This window comes from Chiloscyllium punctatum, chromosome 39, assembly GCF_047496795.1.
Source record: "Chiloscyllium punctatum isolate Juve2018m chromosome 39, sChiPun1.3, whole genome shotgun sequence".
Lineage (NCBI taxonomy): Eukaryota > Metazoa > Chordata > Chondrichthyes > Orectolobiformes > Hemiscylliidae > Chiloscyllium > Chiloscyllium punctatum.
Genome location: NC_092777.1, coordinates 17,500,075 through 17,519,550, shown reverse-complemented (window position 1 = coordinate 17,519,550; position 19,476 = coordinate 17,500,075). Strand labels below are relative to the sequence as shown.

Genomic DNA, 19,476 nt, shown 5'->3' with positions numbered 1-19,476 from the left:
ACTCATCTGCCATCAGTTGAATCCTGCTGACTGTGCAAGAAATGCAACATGAGATTTGAACAGACAGAAGGCCCAAGGATCATGAAGCAAGGATTCTTTACGCCACTGGCATCAGGTTATTAGAACAGGAAGAGAGATTAAAGATAAACAAAAAATTTTATACATATAGTTTGTGCGTGAAACAAAGCTTGTGAGTACACTTGGCTGCAGAATCTTCTCTGTCTGCTCCCCTTTCCTTTCAGCTCTCGTTCCATCAAAGGCACCTTTTTGTCAGCAAGAATCTAGTGGAAGGGTCCAGCTGTCCTCCCTCACCATTGCCACCTTCGTGTGGGGGTCCCAGAGAAGTGCTGAGTTTGCTTGCTCAGTTCTCACCATCACTACCTGCTGCTGGTTCCTTTACATAGAGGTGAAAATGTTAAACAACTGAGCCAAGGCTGACATTATCATGACACCACACATACCATTTTGCTTTACATCCACAGGTTACAGAAAATCTGTACCCCACACAACACCAAAATCAAACTGATTCTTACAGAACTCAAACAAAAAACAGGAGTTCCCAATCAGCTTTCAGTTCATTACATTGGCCTAGTTGCACTGCATACTCGATTCTATTGAATCACAACCAGATCTGGCAAATTTTAATTACTAAAAAGTACATTGTTTTCTGAGTGCTTGCATGTTGATTTATTTTCCTTATTATTTTGCACCAGTTAACTTTCTTGAACATAAATCCAGGTTTCTATCCCTAGAATGCTGATCAAAACGTTATAAAAGTAGTATATTGTTTAACAGAAGAAAAATGTGATAGTAGTTTTATCAGGATTGATAACACAAAACCAAGTGAAGAAAACACCCTGCAACTGAATGAACAACTACTCAGCCTCAGCATGCAAAAATAAAGCATGTGAATTACATGAATTTGCGCGTGGTAAAATGTAATATCTTTTCTCATTCTCCTGGTCCAAGGAGGGGTTGTGAGGGGAGGTATTTCACAGCTTTTTTTTCTTTATTCTTTCATGGAACATGAGTGTCACTGGCTAGGCCAGCATTTGATACCCATTCCTATTTGCCCTAGAACTGGGTGGCTTGTTCAGCCACTTCAGAGGGCAGTTAAGAATTAACCACATTGCTGTGGGTTTGGAGTTCATGTAGGCCAGACTGGGTAAGGACATTAGATTATTTTCTCAAAGGACGTTATTGAGCGAGATGGGATTTTACAACTATTGATGAATCTTTATTACTGAGACTAGCTTTATATTCCAAATTTATTAAGACTCTACAATGAAGTCTACCAGGACCTGAGAACATGTTAGCTTTTAGTTAAAATAATTTGCTCAGTACCCAGCCCAGGATAACAGCAATCTTCTAATTCTAGCCTCTTAAGCATCTCCAATTTTAATCACTCTACTATCAGTGGTTGTGCCTTCAGCTACCAAGGTCCTAATTCCCATCATGCTTCCACACCCCCCACCACCCCAAAACAATTCTTCCACTTTACCTCTTATTACTCCATTAAGCAATTCTTCAAATCTACTTTTTTGTCCAAGCTTTTCGTTACCTACCCTTACATCGCTTTCTGTGCCCATGTTTCATATTTTGTTTCATCATGCTCTTGCGAAATGCCTTGGGAAATTTTTTTTTGTTAAAGATGCTAGAAAATGTAAGTTGTTTCTATCTGGGTAGTGACAGATTTAAACTAGAGACACTATTCAAGGACTGGACTTGCATTATTCACTGAAGTATAAACTTATAGCCTCAGTGCCCATAAGAGTAAAAGACAATTAGATCTGTAGAACACACAATGCAATTACCCGAAGGTTCAGACGGAATAAACATTCAAGGCAAATTTTCCCATTTTAAATGATCAAAATGACATATAGATTTAAATTTAATCTTTTAGGTATTGGTACTTGTAAACAAATAGCTTTTGTATTTTTTTAAAAGAGAAAAAATTATCTTTTTGCAACTGTATGAGATTTGGCTGTGCAGCTGATGCCACTTTTCAGTAATTACATGCATGCACGCAGATTTCACATTAAAGCTTTCGGCTCTGGATTTACATAAAAGACTTACTGTAATCTCCAGAGACTTGAAAGCTGAATCAACGAGGCTGAAACAATACATCACCAGGGACATCTGGTGCTGAAGATGTATGGCTACAGGCATGAAGACTGGACAGCAAACGTAATTGAAGCCAGTAAAAATTATCCCAAGAATCTCAACCATCGCTGTAATGATTTGCCTGTTTAATCTACATCCTTGTGGTTTCCAAAAGAGAGTTTGCCAAGTCTAAATCCAAACTTTGACAGGACAAGGTATTGGGAATCCTTGACTTGAATTTGGAGGTTCGTTCCCATCAAAATAAATTCTGGTTAAACAGAGGCAACCACTGCATTCAGTTTACAAGACATAAAACCAGGTGGGGTGGGTTGAAAGAAATTACAAATATTTTAAGCCTGATTTTAGCCTAATAGAGTCAGGTCAAGTCAGCTGATTCATATATTCCATGCCCCATTTTTCATTCTGATGACTTCAATGAAATGAACATCAAGCAAGGTGTAAAACATGATTGTGACCCAAACTCTCCCAGGATAAAACTGGTGTTTCTCTATTATGGAAATCTTCAGACAATCTAATTAAAAATGTGTGCGACCACATCATCAACGCAGCATCCCCTCCCCCCACCAAAAAAGCCTTCCAAGAAAAACAAAGCTTTCCAATTGCAAATAATGCCGTCATCATTAGCCATTTCATTTGCAGTTACTGAAGTCGTGGCATTTGATGCTGATATGTAGTTTTTGGCTAGAAGACTTATAAGAAATGCAGATTTTTGAGATTAGCATCTGAACCACACACAACTTTAGCCGTCAGTTAGACTCAAGTTTCAGTAATGATAGATAATAACAGCTAACTGGCACATGAATTAACAGATTTCATCACATTTGCTGAAAACACATTTCCCACACAATTGAGGGCAGTCCCAGCTGAGTAGATAATGTACCTGGCACAAATCTGGTATAAGACTTGACACAAGTCAAATGTCCTTTGATATCTGGTCTTGGACTGTCATTTGATAAACTGTCATTTCTTCACGGTACATTATAAAGGCCAATGTGGAGACCTCACTACTTAACCTAAAAGCAAAAACCTGCGCTAAGTTTAGCAGTGCAATTTAATGCAGAGAGAGGTAACACAACAGTAACACAGGCCATCAACTAGAATACAAAGCTCCGCTTAGAGTCCAAACTTCCAAAACCACCAAACATTGTGAATAACAATGAAAGAGCCATTCACCTGCAGTTAGCAGCACTGCGTGAAAGGAAAGGTGCCTTAAAGTTGCTAGCGTCCCAGCTGCATTATCACAGAACTCAGCAATGCTTCCTCTGTGCATTTACCCGAATGGTCGATAGCTTCCCTCCCTTTTGTTTCATAGGCTTCGGTTACCTCATCATGCTAACCCAGGTGATCAATATTCACACAACAGCCCAGCAAGCTATTCAACTATAGGTCATGACAGATTAGCATAATCCTGTCCTCCCATTCATGCATACCACAATATGGATGGCAAAGATGACCGGTAAGTGGAAAAGTGACCAGGGCAAGAACCCTAACTGATTTTCTTCTAACTGCATGCTGGCTTTGGCTTTGTAGATAGCACATGTCATAAGGTTCTAGGTTCCAGTCTCACACTGGGCCTGAGCACAAAATCTAGACTGACATCCCAGTGAAATACTTGACGGCGTGCTACACTGTAGGAAGTGCTATCTTTCAGAACAGGCTTTAAACTAACTGCATGGTGTTGTTTTGAAGAACAAAGGAGTTATCTCTGGCATCCTCACCAATATTTATCCCTCAATCAACATTATGGAAATAGTTTATCTGTTTTTTTTTGATTATCTGATGACTATGATATTGCTGTTTGTGGAAGCTGTGTGCAAATTACCACTACATTTTCTACAATGACAACGCTTCAAATGTAGTTCATTGGCTGCAAAGTGTTTTGGGATGTCTGCCAGTTGTGAAAATCACCACACAAATAAATCTTTCTTTCCCTAATTCAAGGCCACATATCGGTAACTTAGCTCGACTTCGAAGTGGTGATTGCTTATCCTGGCAATGAACTACAACATAATGCATTGTATTGGTTTTCTTTGTTGCTGAACTGGCACAGCAAACAGAGTTAGGAAGCCATTATGTACAGATTCAAGTGCCAGTATTTCTTAAACAATAAATTCTGAATTTGTGTGTGGGGGACTAAGGAGAAAAACAATCAGCATTCCCAACTAGTGATCCCCGCTAGAATATGGTGCAGGGACAGTAAGAGAGAACAAGGCAAGGTTGTAGACAGTGATGGAAGGCAGGCAACAAGATAAAGAGGGAAATTTAGACGATTGAAAAAGTAAGAGACATATATAGACAAAGGAACTAACACAGGTAGGATTTCTGGTTTTAAGTTCAGAAATTATTAGAAGAAGGGGCAGTCTTCTGAGTGACAATGCTGGCAAAAGTAAGTAGGAACGAGAATGGTAGGGGTTTGGAGCAGTTTGAGAAAGGAAGGCAGCAGCCTTTGTTTCAATAAGGCTATGTTTAACAGTTTTAGTACAAGATGATCTTTGCAGTCTAAAACCAGTCAACAATTAATCACCATCTGACACATCTACCATTTAAAGACGACGCTTGAAGGGTAACAGGCATAGATAACATCCTTTCAGCACGTCAAAATTGCTACATTCACTGCTCTGTGTTCTTTTCCTCAACTCCCCCACCCCACCCACCACCCACACCCTTTTCAGCCTCAAATTACATGCATTTATGAATAATTTAATGCTCAGGTGGTGGAGATTAATTCAAAAGACAAACGCAGCCTGTAAATTATAGGGCTAGCCTTACGCAGTATTTTGTAATGCTACACAGCATGTACTGCTTTGCAGCCACAGTACAAAGCTGTCTTTGCAAGAGGTGGTGACAGTTTTAGGTATTCAGTAGTTCACTTGCTCAGCATGAAGTAAAAAAAGGTTGACACATGAAAGCAATAACAATAAAAACATGAATACACTTTCTAACAGCACATTGCAAAGCAGCTGGAGGCACGCAAGGACAAGATGAGTTATTATCTACCAATACCCCATCTGGCCTGCAAACAAATGAGAAAGATTAGCGTTTATGAAGAAGGGAATAAATTTTAGATAACTGGTTTTGCAATAAACACTTGGATGAATATCAAATGCCTAAAATGAAACCATGATCATTTAATAGTGATTTTTATGTCTAATGGAGCATGAAATAGATGCCCAATAGCTTCAACTGCCATCAGATTTGGACCACATGACAGACTGCAAACGAGGCAGTACTATGGACAAGCACACTAACTCAGTAGTAGTTTACTTAATTTACTTAATTTGCAGCATCATGTAAATATAATTAAAGGATGAAGCTGGTCAGGTTATTAAATACAAATAGAAATCCTACTGAGAAGAGAGACTAGATCAATACCCATAGACACAAAATAAGGATTAAAAGCTGCAGATATATCCTGGGGGAGATTCCCTCCATGCAGTAGGGCAAAAAAAAGACAGTTAAGATATTGATTATGGTTGCAGACTTGCTATACCTATTGCATACAGGAAGTATTCTTCCAATGACAGATCTGTTCTGTAATATATCTAACCACAATGTGAATCTGAAGGAGGAGATGAGCTTATAATTCATGATTGAGGCAGGTGAGCACAGCCTGTGGAACAAAGAAGATAAAGATCTCATCCAATATTTTTAATGGTTTAATGGAATAACACCAAACTCACCAAAGAGATCCAAGACATTCAGTGCAGTGCAGAACATTCCCAGAGAGGTTAACTGACTGCAGTAGAAACAGAAAAGCAGTACAATTCAAGCCAACCAGTGTTGGCAAAATATATGAGATTAAGTTAATTACAGTTGATTCTTTTCCATTACTCACCGTTAAAGTTTCCAGTAAAGACAACCCCCGGACCTCTGATATTTTGTTGTTGGATAAATCGAGTTCCTGTAACTGATAGGGAATGTGATAGAATTAGAAAATGCACCAAAGAATTAGAATGTGTTTATTTATTGTCTCACCATTGAGGGAGGCCAGAATGTTGGAAGGTTCAATTCCCCCTCAGTTTGTAATAAGCAAACTGATCACAGTCAGTGCACACGTTTAAATTCAGTGCCTATGGACAGAGGGGAGAAATGGAACATAGAACATAGAACAGTACAGGCCCTTCAGCCCTCAATGTTGTGCCTTTTATCCTACACTAAGATCAAACTATATACCCTTCATGTGCCTATCCAAGAGTCGCTTAAATGTCCCTAATGTATCTGACTCTACTACCACTGCTGGCAGTGCAGAAGGTTGGGGAGAAGTGGGGGGGCTTTTGCTGCTGGTTATTATGCAGAGACCATAGGTAGAAATCCAAGTTTACGGATGTTGGCGAAGAACAGAGCAATTTGAATAACACACTTGATCACAAATAATGATCAGAACCAAAGTATTGGAGTCAACCCCCTGTGGAATCATCCCCTGCCAGAGTCTACACCTTCTGGGGAAGAAGGAAAGTGAGAAAATCAACACAAATATCACTGTTTCAAGAGATAAGTAATTTTTCACTATTCTTGGTTGGTCAAAAAGGTGGGAATCCAGTTGAACATAAAAAGAAATAATATTTTTATTTAAAATCTCCTTTCCTCAAATTGTGATGAAGTGCAGCTTGTCAGCAAGTGCCAGAGACTCAATTAAGTGCAAGTTTTTCACAAGTGAGCCAAGACAGTAAGCATCAGCAAGCTTAGTTCTTCGGAAGAATCATACCAGACTCAAAATGTTAACTCTTAGGTCACTCCACAGATAAATGCATGGAATTTGACCTGAGCTGCTGAGTTTTCCCAGAACTTTGTTTTTTACTTCAGATCTCCAGCATCCACACTATTTGGTTTTTGTTTCAAAGTATAAGCAAGCTGCTCAACCAAGAGATATCACAGTTGAGTCTGGTTTACCTGCCACCTGGTAACAAAGTCCCTTGTCATCCTAGATCACTGTTGGTTCACTGTCACTGGCTCAGAACTGCATCCCTAACAGCATTGTGGTCGTGGCTACACCAAATGGACTACAGTGGTCCAAGAAAACGTCTTCTCAAGGGCCATTAGGGATTGGCAATAAATTCTGGCCCAGCCAATGACACCCACATCCCTGAATATGTTAAGTAGTTAAGAACAACCTCATAATTTGATTTTCCCTCAACACAGGAATGCTGAAGGTAACTGTTTGACCTTTTTAACTAGTTGAAATCAGTGGAAGTGTTCTTAGGAGCCAAACAAATGGGTCTCGTGGTCAGATTTTTGATCCACTTTATCTGCTTATGGGGTAAGACAGCTGAAGGAGGAAGGTCACTCGGATGTTGCCTGGTATGGAGGTTGCTAACTATGAAGAGAGGTTGAGTAGATTACGATTATTTTCATTACAAAGACGGAAGTCGAGGGAGAACCTGATTGAGGTCTACAAAATCATGACAGGTATAGACAAGGTGTGTAGCAAGAAGCTTGTTCCCCAGAGTAGGGGACTCAATTACTAGGGGTCACAGGTTTAAAGTGAGAGGGGAAAAGTTTAGGGGAGATATGCATGGAAAGTTCTTGACACAGAGGGTGGTGGGTGCCTGGAACACATGCTAACCGAGGTGGTAGAGGTCGGCACAATAGCGTCATTCAAGATGTATCTAGACAGGTACATAAATGGGCAAGGAGCAGAGGGATACAGGAAAATAGACGTCAGGTTTAGACAGAGGATCTGAATCGGCACAGTATTGAACGGACGAAGAGCATGTTCCTGTGCTGTAATGTTCTTTGTTCTAAACCAAGCTGAGTTTAAATTAACATGTAGATATGAACCAACTTGAGAGAACAAAATTGTAAAATGGCACATCATTTTATTAGTAACAGGTACTTTCAGTTTTTCCCACATAATAAAAGCATTAATGGGAATTGTTAAAGGCTTTGTCAAATAATAATCTGCCTGGAAACATAACTGTTTCCACCTAGTAAACCAAGTTTAGCTATTTATAATATCAGGATAGATAATGAAAAAAATGATCAAAGTTTCTACATCAAGTAATTTTCATCATTACAGCACAGCAACACAATCTCAGCAGTCAGAGGGGGTAGCTCACTGCTGATTGATTTTACACTCTGGGCCTTTTGTCCTGCTAATTGTACAAAACAAACAAACAATCTACAACTGAATTGCACCTTCTGTGATTAGATTTGCTACACCAGAGGACACATAGCACAGGACCAGTGAGTATCCTAAATCAGCAGTAAAATGACATACCAAGCACTAAGCTTTATTATCAGAAGGGTAGATTTAAAAAGGGCAAATGTAGCATTAAATCTATATCAAACCTTGATTAGATCACTTAAAGAGTACTGCATACAGTATAGCTTTCTGCACATTATTTATTATCAGCCACTCGTATACATAACCAATACGCAACTGGTTTCTATGATTCACACAACAATATAGTTATTTCTTGGGGTATTGTGGTAGTGTCTTTACTCCTGATCCAGGAGGCCTGGGTTCAAGTACCAGTGGCTTCAGAGGTATGTGTAATCAACTCAGAATACACAATATCTATGTTCATTTCTAGGGATATAGTGGTCTTCTATGTACAATGAAGTGTCACCCATGTGCCCACAGAAGGCTTTATTTTTCTTTAACATCTCACCATATCTTAGGTGCACTCACAGGGTGTACAGCTGGGTTGGAGCAAGCCTACCCTCCACCACATATTTGCAATTTGACTGTCATTTTATCTGTAAGATCAAGAATCAAATGACAGAAGCTACTTTTCCTTAGCACTATAACATGCTAAATTCCTGTGTGAAGGAGTGATACTCTTTACCTGATGCCCAATGAGGCATAACATGGTTTTATCATTAAATGTGGGAGCACCAGATATTGGAAAACTTGGTAACATTAATGTTAACATTAACATTTACTGCCCTCTTGTGTTACCAGTTGGCCTTGAAAGTTTGGGCAAACAACTTTGGGAGAATTTGTTGTTAGAGAGTCCAGGCCCAGTGAGCATGTCCTGTCCAGATGCAAGCTCACTGTTCTCGGTTTCAGCTTCCACAGGGTTGGGGGTCACAGCCATGGTGGAGGTGAAGGTGGAGGGATCAGGTACCTCTGTAGTATTCTGGGAAGAGTCTTCTGGGGAAACATTGTGTAGATCCTCTTTCAGCTGTCAGTCTGCTGGCACTTTCCAGTGACCTTGTGAGGGAGGGGCACCTGGAGTGTTATCAAAGTTCCTTATACTCCTGTTACCTTGCTGCTGATGCTAAAACAATGCTGTGCAAGTCTACGTGCATTTTTGCCAGCCATTGAGCATTCTGGTAGTCCTACCTTTCCATGGCAGCTGCCAATCTGTACATGTCGAGAGCCAGACAGCTTGTGCAAGCAGAGTCAGCATGACATTGATAATATTTGTAAACTCCTCCAAACTTTAACCAAGTTTATCGAGCATTTCCAATAAACCTTCCTGCTGTCTTTGTGTCTTTTTGTCCATTTTCACCAAGTTATCAATTGCTTACACCATGGGATCATCATCTCTCTTGGACTGAGTAGGTGCTGGCTGTCTGGCAGTTCCAGCAACCTTAGAGAGTTTCTTCCATGGCCAGCTGCATAGACATGCCAGTAATATGGTTGTCAGATTGTGTTCCTGAGTGTAATCTAGGCAAACTACCCAGTCAAGTAAAAGTATGTGACGTGGTGGAGAGTGCAGGAGGAAGTTTTACTCGTGCATCCTATGGAGAAATCCCTGACTATAATCAGTACCAGTTATCAATAACCACATAACGGTGCCTATGATCTACATGGTGTTTGTGCAGCTATACTTTTTAAGAGCAAGATTTTTTAGATCCTAAAGTTTTGTACCTAGGTTCTTGTACCTAAAATGACGCCTTGTGTGGCGATATTATACACTCTTCACTGTTCTCTTGTACTTTTTGTACTTGAGTACACATGATAATAAAATCAAATAATCAGTACAGGGAGTCTATAGGCACTGCACATGTGCGCTATCATCTATGTGGTACTTATATATTTATAATCCTCACAGGGGATCTATAACCCACACAGACATGTGGGATTTAAATATTTATAGTTAGAACTGTGTATTTATAATCACACACACAATGTTTATAGCTCCTTAATCAGCAATGTTTATTTACAACCCATACATGCAGTGCCTGTGATCTACATAGTGTTTTTATATACATAATCAACATCATATAGCTATAACCCTACACACAGAGACCTTGATCTATATGGTGTTCATATATCTATAATCAGCCCAAGCAGCTATAAATAATACTTATATTGTCTACGATCTACAAGGTGCTTATATATCTATATTTAGCATTGTGTATCTATAACCCAAACACAGTCTCTATGATCTGCACAGTGTTTACACATATACAATCTGCATGGAGTACCCATACATCACATACAATATCTATGATCTACACAGAGTTTATATAGGTTGCAGAGTGGCTCAGTGGTTTGCAATGCTGCCTCACAACATTAGGAATCTGGGTTTGATTACACCCTTGGGCGACTGTTTGTGTGGAATTTGCACATTCTCCCTGTGGATGCATGGGTTTCCTCACACAGTCCAAAGATGTGCAGGTTAGGTGGATTGGTCATGCTGAGTTGCCCTGTGCTGTCCAGGGGTGTAGGGGTTAAGTGGATTAGCCATGGGAAATGTGGTGTTACAGGGACAGGGTATGGAGGTGGGTTTGGTTGGGATGCTCTTGGAAGGGTAAGTGCAGACATGATGAGCTGGAATGGAGCACAAATGTCCACATGGCATATTTGTCTAAATATTTTTGTGCCTTTTGTCCTATATAGATGGCAATTTAAGTAAGATTTACATCACATTATCAGTCAGGAAAATGTAAAACATCAATAGGCCACCACATTCAGGCTGAAGATTACTACTCTAGACAATTCATGTATTTTGTAAATCAACCTGAATGGACAAGTTATGGCACGCTGCCATGGAACATGGGACTTAAACCTCAACCTTCTGGACCACAGTTGGGACACGACCACTGTGTCACAAGAGCCTCTCCAAACTGTTTTGTAAATAACAATATACAGAGACAAAATAAGAGAGTTCCCTATTAGGAGGTTTCTTCATTCTGATACACTCATAGCTCAAGAGAGTTGCTGGATTTTAGTAGCATTCTGTCCTCTTTGAAGATGAAGCCATTTATCACTCCTGATTAAGTCAAATATTGAAAGAAAACAAAAAGCACCGAAGACAACCCATCACTGCCTTCTTGAACAATGTGTCTCTCTTACATTCAGTCTCCTCATATCATTCAAACAAATTGTCAACATCGCAGCAATCCAAAACAGGAAGTAAATTAACCAGTGAGCTTCCTGAGAAGATCCAATGGGTGAATGTGGCTCATTAGTGTCATTTACATAAGGCCTGTGGTCCAACATCTGGTGCACCTCACATCTATTCATCCAAACACAAGGATTGTTCGCTGTACCTGCTTATCACATTGCCTCATACGTTTACATCATCCTTTAAATGGATGGAAGAGCTAGTTGTGAAACTCCTTCCTTTTGGAAAAAACTACAGTGAATTGACCATTATCCATAATAGCAATGTACTATAGTTGCTGGGATCTAGTACTTGTTGATCTAACACTCACATACAATTGTACCGCCGAGTGTGCAATAGTTTTGGCTGTTCCCAAGTGGAACGCTCTGTAGAATTTACTGTGCGAGACAACCTCCTCAGAAAGTCTGAGCATCTGCTTATGTGCAAATATTTGCCTGATGATTGAATTTAAAATATGCCTCCCAGATTTAGCATTGCCTTGTCTGTTTTTTGATTCTTAGATCTCAAAACATTTAATGCAGCTGAGGGAAGAGCTCATTTGAGGTATGTCAAAAGTGCACATGAAAGACATTAACAAGATTAGGCACAGCAGCCGACTGTTCTTCCAGATCTTGCTGATTCCGGATACGCAGTTAAGTGGCTGTTCGACGCGTTCAAGGTGCTACTACAACTTTCTTTGAAAAGCAGGTCCATTAATTAGTTTTGCTAGTTGTTTCTCAAAAGGCAAATAGCATTTGTGATCTCTAGCCATAATGTATTGGCCACTCAACATGCATCTGCAGTATGTAGCTCCTTTAATGTTTTTTATCCACATCATTAATCTCCACAAGGTATTGTTTCTGGGTGGCTGCTTGCATCAATTTGTATTTGTGCCATGAATTATGCAGTTTAGTGACTGCTGTACAGCACTGGTTTGGTATCTTATTCTTGTCTAACCAACTTTGTTATTTTTCTAGAACATGACCAATGAAACACTAATGTCTAGGAACATACTTTTTAAAATTCATTTATGGGATGTGGGAACTGGGTGTCATTGGCTGGCCAGCATTAGTTGTCCTTGAGAAGGAGGTGGTAAGTTGCTTTCTTGAACCACTACAGATCACATCTGTAGGTTGACCCATAGTGCCCTTTGGGAGGGGGGAGTGGAAGAAGTTCCAGGCCTTTGACCCAGTGACAGTGAAGGAATGGGTGATAGATTTCCGAGTCAGGATGGTGAGCAGCTTGGAGGGAACTTGCAGAATAGTGGTGTTTCCATGTATCTGCTGCCCTTGTCTTTCTAGATGGAAGTGGTCATGGGTTTAGAAAGTTCTGTCTGAAGATCTTTGGTGAATTTTTCTGATGCTTCTTATTGATGGTACACACTGCTGCTACTCAGTTACACAGTTGGAGGGAGTGTAGATATGGTAATAATCAGCAGGCTGCTTTGTCCTGGATATTGTCAAGCTTCTTGAGTGTTGTTGCACCTTCACCCATCCAGACAAGTGCGCCAACACACTCCTAACTTATGCCTTGTAGATGATGGATATGCTTTAAGGAGTCAGGAAGTAAGTTATTCACCTCACTTTTCCTAGCCTCCGACTGGCTCTTGTAACCACTGTTTATTTGGGAGTCCAGTTGTGTTTTTGGTCAATGGTAACCCCAAGGATGTTTACAGTGGAAAATTCAGTGATGGTAACACCATTGATTGTAAATGGAGAGTGGTTAAACTGTTTCTTAATGGTGATGGTCATTGCCTGGCATTTGTGTGGCATGAGTCACTTGCCACTTGTCAGCCCAAGACTGGGTATTGTCCAGATCTTGTTGCATTGCCTAAGGAACTCCTGCAGAGGTGTCCTGGAACTGAAATGACTGACCTCCAACAACCACAATCATCTTCCTATATGCCAACTATGACTCTAACCACAGAGAAATTTCCCTGATCATGTGGGTTCCAGTTTTGCGAGGGCTCCTTGATGTCAAGAACTGTCACTCTCACCTCACTTTGGGAATTCAACTCTTTTGTCCATGTTTGAACCAAGGGTGTAATGAGGTTAGGAGTTGAGTGGCCCTGGTAGAACCCAAAGTGTGCATCACTGAGCAGGTTATAAGTGAACAGGTGGTGCTTGATGGCACTGTTGATGACATCTTCCATTACTTTATTGATGATCACGAGGAGACTGATGGGGAGGTAATTGCTGAGTTGGATTTGTCCTGCTTTTTGTGTGCAAAACTTATCTGGACAGTTTTCCATAATGTTGAATAGATGCCAATATTGTAACTGTACTGGAACAACATGGCAAGGGGAACAGCAAGTTCTGGAGCACAAGTCTTCAGTATATTAGTGGAATGTTGGCAGGGCACATAGCCTTTGCTCTATTCAGTGCCACCACCAGTTTCTTGATATCACTTTGAGTGAATTGAATTGGCTGAAGTTCAGTATCTGTAATGCTGGGAAACACCAGAGTAATTCAATGTGGATTTCACCAGTTTCCTTATTTCCCCTCCCCCCACCTAATCCCAGATCCAACTTTCCAATTTGGCAATGCCCTCTTGACCTGTCCTACCTATCTGCTCCACCCTCCTCTCTGACCTATCACTTTCATCCCCACCTTCATCTACCTATAGCCTTCTCAGCAACCTTTCCCCCAGCCCCACAACCCTCCCATTTATCTCTCAGCCCCCTTGGCCCACAAGGCTCATTCCGGATGAAGAGCTTATGCTCTAAACGTCGATTCTCCTGCACCACACTCTCGACTGAGCCCAGCATGGCCTACTTCTTACTCCGTGACTCTTGTCAACACTACCAATTCGCCAGCCACCCAAATACAGGGAGTATAGTTCCTATATCTACCAATAGAGTCTTGGAATAGTTTTGTACATTTCATTGGTATGACCTCTCATTGTTCTAAACTCTGGAGAATACAGACACAATATGCGCAAGCTTTACTCTTAGGATCATCTCACAATTCTTGCAAGTAACTTGGGTAAGACTTGGGTTACATTTTCTTTATGGCATGCATATCTTTCCTTGGGTCAGCAGGCCACCACAACACACAATACTGCAGGTGAGTTAACCAACTGCAGCAATGCATCTGAATTCGACACTCAATTCCTCCAGAATAAAGGCCATCAAACATTTGACTTCTTAAATGTATCCAAAAAGCACCATCACTGACTTCTGAACAAGGGCAACCAAGTCCCTTTAGACATCAATAGTTCATAATCTCTCATCATTTGTATTTCTGTATATCTTGCATTTCTGTTGGATCTACCCACATGGAAACCATCATATTTTCCATATTGAAGGAGAAAGTGAGGATTGCAGATGCTGGAGATTTCTAGGAGAAAGTGAGGACTGCAGATGCTGGAGATTTCTAGGAGAAAGTGAGGACTACAGATGCTGGAGATGGATATTTTCCATATTGCCTTGCTTTTGTCATGGACTTGCACACTCTTATTTTGTTGAATAGCCCTTGTCTGCTCTCTGCACATTTCTTACAACTCACAGCAGGACACGAGCAAGACAAGAAATTAAACAGCTGATGTGCAGGAGCATTCACAGAGGTGTCACTTTGTGGTAACTAGTAGCTGCTGGATTGCTGCTGCATTCCATGGCCACAACCTCTGTAATGACAACCAATCCTCACTGCTACATGTCAGGATGCTCAGAGGTTACACTTTTGATGATGTGAGGCAACAAATAATGTCTCTATTATGCCATCTCATTCAAGATTGACGGGGTTCCAAAGAAATCTCCTGACCAATTATTAGCATAATCAGAATTAAATAAATGTAAAGAATGTGTAATCAGAGTTATATTTATCAGTGTTATTACTTTATATGGAGACTAAACATTTGTGCCACCCATGTATGGCACATAATATTTATTTATTTATCTATCTCTATCCAAGACAAGGTTACAACTGTGTCCCAACATCTACAACGGAGGTAACCTGCTGACAGCATGGCCTTTGACTTTGATGATTTTTGCTGGCATCCCTGGTGTTCAAAGGCCTGAAGGATCTCACCTGCTGAGATTCTCTTCCACAGCTTGGCCTGCTGGAGGCGATGGGGTCACTGGCAGAGAGCAGGTAGACTGACAGGTTACCCTGAGAGTGGCCTGGGATGAGCCCTCTGGTGAACTTGACTCACGCACAATGGAGCATCCCTAACTCCTTGAGAAGGGGATCCCAGAGCCAGATTGAGGTGCCACATCTTCCTTTTGCTTCATCATTACTGAAGTGCACCCATGCTTAGAGTGTAGGTCCAAAGTGAATATCCAGCAGCCATGTCATGTTATGCTGGATACGCGTCTCCAAAGCCATTACTAACCCTTCTTTGAGGATAGCCAAGTGCTCACTTCCCAAAGGCATGAAAGTAGAAAAAAACTTGGATAGACTCCTCCAGACTTTCCCTAGCTGGACATTTCTGCTTGATAGGCAAAAGTGAAGACTGCAGATGCTGGAGATCAGAGTCAAGATTAGAGTGGTGCTGGAAAAGCACAGCAGGTCAGGCAGCATCCGAGGAACAGGAAAATCGACGTTTTGGGCAAAAGCCCTTCATCAGGATTCCTGATGAAGGGCTTTTGCACAAAACATCCATTTCTGCTTGATAGTCCACTGCCAACCTGTGTACTTCCAAAAGATCCCTAATGATCAAATCCAAACGTCCGTCATGTGCACAGGGCTTAATAGGGGCATGGCCTCCAGTAATCCTCCAAATGTCTGAAACCTCAACTGACACATCCTCCATCAGACGTGGACCCCATTTATGATGTACTCACTGGATTATGACACCAAGCTTCATCTAGAACATGCAGCCACGAAGATGAATGTTTCCGGACTGGTGGAGGACACAGTAGAATTCTCAACAATACAGGCAGAGCAGGAGGTAGGTTTTCTCAGTCCCTTTTTACAAATGTTGAAACTCAAGGCTCTCCATTTACACAGGCACAGTCCAACTCCTTCCCTGACAATTCCAGTGCCTCCTCCTCGAAGAGAATGAGGATCCTAATCAATAACAAAACAGAAATTGCTGGAAAATCTCAGCAGGACTAGCAGCATTAATGAAAAGAAAGCTGAAATAATGTTTCGAATCCAGGATCAAAATGTTAAGCACCTTTTTGCCAGTCTGCAAATACTCGCTCCCATTGTGCACATTGGTCTCCTGTAGGCAACCAGAATGATCAATTGTCATCTCACGAGGTGCTTGAGCAATGTATGGACATTCATACCTATGATAGCGCTTCTTTGGTGATTGACTAACAACCACACTGTCCTGAAATAAGTCCAAATTGACAGCATGAGGTGGCTGGAATACATTCAGTCCACATAATCCATCTGGTACTGAGGTTTGCAGTCAATCCTCCTATCTGCCACACTTGGCAACTTGCAGTTACATTGCTGATGCCCTGTTGCAATGACTATATGGTATCCATTAACTCTATGGACCACAGGAAATTGTGCATCTGTCTACAACACTGTAACCAAGTGTTGGAGTGAACCCCAGAGGTATTAATGTGTGCTGTCATCTCTGTTCATGCGGATATGGTCCAACAGGAGGGCATCCAGCTGCCTAGGGAGGAGGATCTCTCCCATTTCTGTATGGCCTATTGGAGAGTCTGCAATGAGGTGTCAGTCAATTGAGAGGACATTCTGTCTGGACTGAGAAACCCCAATGGTCGGGGGAGTGAACAGCCCAAAGACTGACATAATGCTTCTAGCTTGCAACAAGCAATTCCCCAAGCATTTGGCTTTTGCCCGAAACGTTGATTTCGCTGCTCGTTGGATGCTGCCTGAAATGCTGTGCTCTTCCAGCACCACTAATCCAGTACAAGCAATTCCCTGTCCAGCTGTCCTTTAACTATGAAGCTACGACCATGTGGGGAAACAACAGGAGGGTGCCAACTTCCTGCCCACCCCCCATTCGAAGATTTGCCCAATTACTCATGCAAACACATATAATGAGCTGACAATAATGCAGGTGCATCAGAAAACCCAACCCACTCTCAAAGCAGAAGTGGCATTTCCACACCAAAGCCAAACTTGGACTACATGACTTATATTCCACCCAATAGGTGCATGTAACATACAATGCACTTAGTGTATACTGCACATTTAAATATAATACATATTAGATCATACATCAATATTTCCAACTTCATCTGGATCAAAAACCTCAAATGTCTTTTTTTTTAATGAACGATACTAATTCACATTTATGACCTGATTATATGTACTCTGAATTTCCTTCATTTGCCTTTACACCTTCATCTGCAAACATGGTTTTTGCCACGTGAGTCCAGAGCAGTCAGAGGAAACCATGAATAAGAGCAATTTGACAGGTGACCAAATAATCATTAACCTGTATCCACGATCATGTATTAAATAAGAAGATGAAATGTAACAAAATAAACAATTCGACCATCAAGTTTGGAGCAACAATTTTTTCAATGGAACATTTAAGAACTGAAATCTCTGAACACATAATTCACAAATTATACAGTGTATGACAATCAAGTAAAATTATTTTAAAGCATTGATTTATTCATTGCATACTTCTGTAAATTGACTATATGCCTCTTAGTATGTTTCATTCAGATATTGCAGAGTCATAACTCTATTTAACTATCAAAGTAAGCCTTTCATAATCCTTTGCACATCAGAAATTCTTTTCTCTCCCTGGTTGTGTTCTGAAAATCATTTTCATAGTTCTCCGTTAGCCTCCAAAAAAGTGATGGACAGTAAGAAATAATTTGTCATGATCTGGTTGGTCAAAATGTAAACCAAGGTAACAAATCAATGAGAAGTTCTGTTGAGCTTTTTTAAGACATCTCAGCTGGATTCACAGGAGCATCACGATTTAAGTGACAATAAACCTAACTCCTACAATCGTGAAAAATCGATTACAAGAGCATGTAAAGTTCACATTCATCAATATAGGATTAAGAAAAGGAAAATGAGAAGGATGCTATAATGGAAATTCTCAGTCCAATTCTACAAATCTATATTCCATAGAAAGAAGAAGACATCAATATTTTTTGTGTAACTGTTAGAGATGCAACAAACACTGATAAGGGCTGTTTAATGTTTCGCATTCAGCACATCCAATACTGACCTTGTTACATTTGCTGAGATCAATAACTCCACACAACCTGTTACTGGATGCAAACAGCTCCTCAAGGCAGGGCAACATATTCACGGCCTAGATAAAAATATAATGTAGTTAATACCCCTCAGTTAATGTAGTTAATACCCCTCAGTGAAATTCCACTTTTACAGTGGTTTATGTTAATGAAGTTACATTAACTCTTGTTCCTATTCTGGCTCAGTCCAAATCAAACCAGAAATTTCTATTCCTGCGTGCAGACAGTTGAATTTACCTTTTTATATTTTCCCATTTCACTTTCCCACATACAATTTTTCACATTACATTTATCTGAAAGAAGTTGTCAAGCTGATGATGTCAGCGCTGAACAACAGTACTTTCCTCTATTGCAGGAATCTTAGTAAGGAAGAGAGACTGATAAACATGTCGGTGTAGATTCACACCACAAGGTGTGTGGAAAACATGTGAACAGAGCTGCTGAAGGGCTCAATATAAAAAAAGGGTGAAGATGCAGTCTAGGATTTATCAAGGAAGGCAAAAATAGGGTTTTTTTAATAGAAGACAATTACTGTCAAGAGAGAATATTCAAGCTTGGTGACTAATCAGGTGTGGGGTTAAAAATTCAGCTCAAGTCCAAGTAGGATGCCAAGTCAGCATATCATTGGATTTAGCCAAGGGGCAACCCCGTTGCTAATAAACTCCAGCTAAGTCTCTCAAGAGCAGTCAATGTACTGAACTAATTATTAAAAGCAAATTATACCAATGAAATACTCTTTTGCACTATTTTCCCAGACCTCTGTAACTTACAGTGATGTCAGTTAACTGGTTATGACTGATATCCAAAGATGCCAATTGGGATAATCCTGAAAGTTCTCGGGATTCCATACAGATCAAGCGGTTGCTGTCCAGCCTCAGTCGCTGTAATTTCCGGAGTTTGAGGAGACCTTTCCCTAAGCATAATAAA

General features: G+C 40.6%; 1 protein-coding gene across 3 annotated transcripts in view; it reads right to left on the bottom strand.

Annotated features, from left to right (window-relative positions):
- LOC140463844 (uncharacterized) overlaps positions 1-19,476 on the bottom strand; it is a 71,181-nt gene that overhangs the window by 30,028 nt on the left and 21,677 nt on the right. For 2 of the 3 annotated variants that reach the window (XM_072558243.1, XM_072558245.1), the window contains exons 6-8: positions 19,320-19,462; positions 18,522-18,608; positions 5,960-6,031 (exon numbers count right to left, since the gene is read on the bottom strand). In XM_072558243.1, the coding sequence (XP_072414344.1) occupies positions 5,960-6,031; positions 18,522-18,608; positions 19,320-19,462 (302 nt within the window). Of the gene's footprint in view, positions 1-5,804; positions 5,861-5,959; positions 6,032-18,521; positions 18,609-19,319; positions 19,463-19,476 lie in introns of all 3 variants that reach the window. The other variant, XM_072558244.1, reaches the window with a different exon arrangement.